General features: G+C 42.3%; 1 protein-coding gene across 2 annotated transcripts; it reads left to right on the top strand.

Annotated features, from left to right (window-relative positions):
• Positions 1-3859: 3859 nt before the first annotated feature.
• Positions 3860-4900, top strand: LOC114621625 (DNA-directed RNA polymerase II subunit GRINL1A-like). Of its 2 annotated transcripts, XM_028767977.1 has the most exons (2): positions 3860-3969; positions 4423-4900. In XM_028767977.1, exons 1-2 carry the CDS (start codon positions 3860-3862, stop codon positions 4898-4900), a joined length of 588 nt encoding a protein of 195 aa, XP_028623810.1. The 2 variants fall into 2 exon arrangements, with proteins under 2 accessions (XP_028623810.1, XP_028623809.1); XM_028767976.1 differs by having other exon boundaries at positions 3860-4900.
• The last annotated feature ends 781 nt before the right edge of the window (positions 4901-5681 follow it).

The following is a 5681-nucleotide window of genomic DNA, read 5'->3' as shown; positions in this document are numbered from 1 at the left end:
TGAAAAATAATGTGCCAGAGAGATCTGGGGTTTTAAGGTTGGTATGGCCAAAGAATAATAACCAGGACAATATGTCTCCACTAGAGCCTAGCAACCCTACTACAGCAGGCTCTGCAAATTGCAACATAGCTGAAGCACATGAAAATGAGCTTAACATATTTTTACCTATATGAAAGAGTTCCTTTAAAATAGAAATACATGTATCCCTTAAAGAAATATATGTAACACAATGGAAGAAATTGAATAAAACAGTCCAAGATCCAAAACCAGAAATAGAATCAATAAGGAAAACTAAAACTGAGGGGAATCAGGAAATAAACTTTAGGAACTTAGGAACCTCAGAGGCAAGCCTCACCAACAAAGGATAAGATATTGAAGAGAGAATCTTAAACATTGAAGAACCAATAGAAGAAATGGATACTGCTGTCAAATTAAATGTTAAATCTAAAAATAACTCAACATTAAACACTGAGGAAACATGGGACATTATGTAAAGACCAAACCTAAGAATAATAGTCACAGAGGAAGGAGAAGAAATCCAGTGAATATTATCAACAAAATAATAGAAGAAAATTCCCCAAATGTATAGAATATTGAGTAGTTAAACCAGAAAAGAAAAGCCCCTTAGCACATAATAATCAAAACACTAAACGTACAGAAGAAACAATATTAAAAATTACAAGGGAAAAAGACAAAGTAACACATAAAGGCAGACCTATTAAAATAATACCCCATTTCTCAGTGGAGTCTCTAAAAGCATCTGTCCAGCATGCCTGGAGAGATGATCTGCAGAGTCTGTAAAAACAGATATACAAGCCCAGACAACAATATCATGAAACTTTCAATCACAGTTGATGGAGGAAAATAAGAAATTCCATTCTAAAGTCAAATTTAGGCAGTATCTATATCCAAATCTAGCCCTACAGAAGATGCTAGAAAAACTGTCAGAAGAGATTAACTATACACAAGAAAACACAAATAATAAATAATCCCAGAAAAGCAAATCCAAAGATAGAAACACACACACACACACACACACACACACACACACACACACGGGCCAACTACAACAGCAGCAGAAGCAACAATAGCAACAAATAACATGAATTAACAGAAGCTGTTCATTTTGTCCTTTCCTCTGTTTTTTATTAATTTATTTGCTTAATCATTTACATCTGGGTAGCAGCCCACTTTCTTATCCTCCATGTTCCACTCTCACAAACCGTGCCACCAATTTCCCCATCCCATTCTCCTCTGAAAAGGAGAATTCTCCCATGTGTACCAACTTGCCCTGGCATATCAAATCCCCACATGACTTAGGGTATCCTAACACACTGAGACCAGGTAAGGCAGCCCAATAAGGTAAAGGGATCTAATGGTAGGCAAAGGAGTAGAGCCAGCCCCTGATCCAATTATTAGGGAATCCATATGAATACCAAGCTGCACATCTGTTACAAACAGATGTGAACCTCTGTGAGCCTCCATTGAACCAGGTTACTAACTGTGTAAGTCTTCTTGTGGTGTTCTTGACCCCTCCCTCTCATTTCCTGAATCTCTTTTCTTATTCTTCTACTAGACTTCTCGAGTTCTGCCTAGTGTTCGTCAGGGGTCTCTGCATCTGTTTCCATCAGCTGCTGGAAGAAGCCTCTCAAAAGACAAGTTAGCAGACAAGTTATATGCAAATCTGCAAGGTAGCAGATTATCTTTAATAGTGTCACAGTTAGGCTTTCTCCCATGGGGTGGGTCTCATAATGGAACAGTCATTAGTTGGCCATTTCCTCAATCTCTGCTCCATTTTTGTCCCTGCACATCTTATGACAGGACAGATTTTGGGTTGAAGGTTTTCTCAGTGTCCTCTGTCCATTGGAGTTCAGATCTATCTACAGGAGGAGGCCATTTTTGTCTCTATATCCCCATCTGGTAGGAGTGTCATCTAGAGTCACCCTCATAAACACCTGGGAGCCTCTGCTGTCCCAAGACTTCTGCTAGTTCCAGAGATACCCCCCTCAGTTTTGATTGTTTCTTCTGTCCCTCTCCCAACCCCTCGCCACATCTGATTCCCAGAACTGATCCCTTCTCTCCCTCCACCTTCATGATCCAGTTTATTTTCCCATCTGAGTGAGACTCAATCATCCTACATAGTGCCTTCCTTGTTGCATAGCTTCTTTGGGTCTATGGAGCAAATCATGGTTGTCCTATATTTTATGGCTAACGTCTACTCTAAGTGAGTATGTCTTGCATGTCTTTCTGGGTCTGGGTTACCCCACTCAGAATGACATTTAGTTCCATCCATTTCCCTGAAGATTGTATAATGTCTTTATTTATTATTATTATTACTAATCTGCCTACAATTTTTTTTACATTTTTCGTTTGTCATTTTTATTAGATATTTTCTTTATTTCATTTCAAATGATATCCCCTTTCCTAGTTTCCTCTCCAAAAACCCACATCCCATCCTCCCTCCTCCTACACTGGGGTATCGAGCTTTCACAAGGCCAAGGGCCTCTCCTCACATTGCTGCCTAACAAGGTCATCCTCTGCTACAAATGTAGCTGGAGCCATGGGTCCCTCCATGTGTACTCTTTGGTTGGGGGTTTGGCCCCTGGAAGCCTGCCCCGGGGAGTGGGTGGTCTGGCTGGTTCATATTGTTGTTCCTCCTATGGAACTGCAAACCTCTTCATCTCCTTCAGTTCTTTCTCTAACTCCTCCATTGGAGACCCTGTGCTTAGTCCAATGACTGGCTGCGAGCATCCACCTCTATATTTGTCAGGTGCTGACAGATCCTCTCAGGAGACAGGTATATTAGGCTCCTGTCAGCAAGCACTTCTTGGTGTCCACAATAGTGTCTAGGTTTGGTAACTGTATATGGGATGAATTCCCAGGTGGAGCAATCTCTGGATGGACTTTTCCATTGTGTGGAATTTTCATTATCCATTCTTTGGTTGAGGGACATAGAGGTTGTGCCCAGTTTCTGGCTATTACCGATAAAGTTGCTATGAATATAGTTAAGCAAGTGCCCTTGTGGTATGGTGGAACATCTTTTTGGTATATTCCTAGGAGTCATATAACTGAGTCTCAAAGTAGAATTATTCTCAACTTTCTGAAAAACTGGAGAATGATTTCCAAATTGGTTGTAAAAGTTTGCATTCCCTCTAGTAAAGGAGAAATATTCTTGATCATATCATCACCAGCATGTGCTAATACTAGAGGATTTTTTTTTAAAAAAATCTGAACCAATCATCCAGGTATAAGATGGAATCTCAGAGTCATTTTGATTTGAATTTCCCTGATAACTGAGGATGGTGAACATTTCCTTTTTAATTATTTTTTATTGGTTATTTTATTTATTTGTATTTCAAATGTTATCCCCCTTCCTGGTTTCCACTCCACAAACTCCCTATCCTACCACCCTCCCCTTCTACGAGGGCTGAACATTTCTTAAGTGCTTCTCAGCCATTAAAGAGTTCTCTGTTGAGAATTCTGTCTAGCTCTTTATCCTATTTAAAAAAAACTGGGAAATTTGGCTTTTGATGTTTAACTTCTTGAGTTTTTATATATTTTGAATATTAGTCCTCAGTCAGATGTAGACTAAATGATGGTATTTTCCCATTCTGTAGGCTGCAGTTTTGTCTCATTGATAGTGATTTTTGCCTTTCTGTTAGTGAATCTTTTTCATTTCATAAGATCTCACTCATTAATGATTGATCTCACTGCCTGAGGTATTGGTGTTCTTTAAAAGAAAATCTCCGGGGAGATTTTCCGCTCGCGCTCCAGAATCGCCTCCAGCCGCAGAGCCTGCGCCCGCTGTGGGTCCCGCTGGGAATCCCTGCCCGCCGCCGCCAGCCGCAGCCCGTGCGCAATGTGCTCGCTGCCCCGCGGCTTTGAGCCCCCAGCTCCCGAGGACTTGGGGCGGCAGAGTTCAGCGGAGCTGTGGGAGAGGTTGAGGAGCCAGGAGAGATTTTTGCGCAACAAAAAATTTATTTGCAAATTGCCCGACAAAGGTAAAAAGATCTCAGACAACCTTGCCAAACTGAAAGCTGCCATTTCAGAACGTGAAGACTTTAGAGGGAGAAGTGAACTGTTTCATCCTGTTAGTGTAGACTGCAAGCTAAGGCAAAAAGCAACCACAAGAGTTGATACGGACATAGACAAGGCCCAGAATTCTGACCTGATGCTTGATACTTCATCATTAGTTCCTGAATGTTCCTCAATAGACGTTAAATCATCTAAAACAACCTCAGAAACACAGGAACCTATACATCTCACTCACAAAGGCAATGAAGAGACTTTGGAGGCTGGCAGCACAGCTGCTCACATCCGAGCCGGGACACCCTCATCTGAAGTTAGCGAACATCTCCCCCAGCACCCTGTTTCAAGTCAAGTGGAAGAGATTTCCAGCAGCATAGACAGTCTGTTTATCCCTAAATTGCAAAAGGTTACAATTGCAGAGCAGAGTGAACTCTCAGAAGAAATCACCAGCACTGAGAACTTTCCAGAACTGCTGACTGAGACTCCTAAGAAGCCTCATTACATGAAAGTGCTAGAAATGCGAGCCAGAAACCCAGTGCCCCCTCCTCATAAGTTTAAGACCAATGTGTTACCCACACAGCAGTATGACTCACCAAGTCATTGTCAGAGAGGCCAGTCTTCTGTTTCCTCAGAAGAGCCGCAGCGTAGGGATAGGCAGCATCTTGATGATATCACAGCAGCGCGCCTCCTTCCGCTCCACCACTTGCCTGCACAGATGCTTTCCATAGAAGAGTCACTGGCCCTGCAGAGAGAGCAGAAGCAGAATTATGAGGAGATGCAGGCAAAGCTTGCAGCACAGAAGCTAGCTGACAGACTGAATATTAAAATGAAGAGCTACAATCCAGAAGGGGAGTCTTCAGGGAGATACTGAGAAGTGAAGGACGAAGACGATGCCCGGTCCTCGGATGAATGTTGAAGATGAATGCTGGGGGATCCCGAGAGCTGATGGTTGGGCTCTCACTGTTTCATCGAACTTCTGCCAAGTATCAAGACCAGTGTCAGACCTTGTTGAGGGACAGCAGGTTTTTAAGTTACACAGAGGTAGCTACAAAATAAGAACCCAATTTGTCTTTCAGAAGATGATCTTCATGTGCTTGAACAGTTTAATATTTGAACACTGTGTTTGGCCGTATTGTGTTACAGTTTTGCAATATGTTGTGCATTGGTCTGATATTTTAGTGTGAGTAGAGCAGATGTTTCCTTTAAGATAACTGCTTTTTCATTATTTGTACTCTGATTAGATAGCATTGCTTACACTCTTTCTGGTGAAATACTTTGTCATCCCAGGCACCTAAAGTAAATTAGGGAGGCCTGGTTCCCTCGCTCGAGAAATAAAGGGAGCAGTCTGAAGAATGGTGCGCATGCTTGCATGGACATGTTCCTGAGATGCTGGCTGTGAAATACTGTGGAAGACACTCAGAAACTTTACAACAAGTGTATTTGCTGCTCCTGCCTTCTCTTGGTGACTGCTGTCTTCCTATGATGAGGATAAGGAGCACTTTGAAGAGGTGCTGGGTGGGGGAGGGTCTCCTGAGCTGGTGTGGGGAGCTACTCCTGGCTTCCCTTGGCTTGAACTCATTGCTGTCTTGAATGATAGGTCCCTGTACAGGACTCTCACGTTTGGTAAGGAAACCAGTGTTTTTCTGAGAGTT

The sequence above is a fragment of the Grammomys surdaster genome, unplaced genomic scaffold (genome assembly GCF_004785775.1).
Source record: "Grammomys surdaster isolate TR1022 unplaced genomic scaffold, NIH_TR_1.0 184, whole genome shotgun sequence".
Taxonomy (NCBI): domain Eukaryota; kingdom Metazoa; phylum Chordata; class Mammalia; order Rodentia; family Muridae; genus Grammomys; species Grammomys surdaster.
The sequence above is the reverse complement of the archived record's forward strand: the minus strand, read 5'-3'. Positions and strand labels throughout refer to the sequence as shown.

Bases quoted from the DNA above. Each gene is read 5' to 3' on its own strand.
- LOC114621625 (XM_028767976.1), top strand. From the start codon at position 3,860: ATGTGCTCGCTGCCCCGCGGCTTTGAGCCCCCAGCTCCCGAGGACTTG.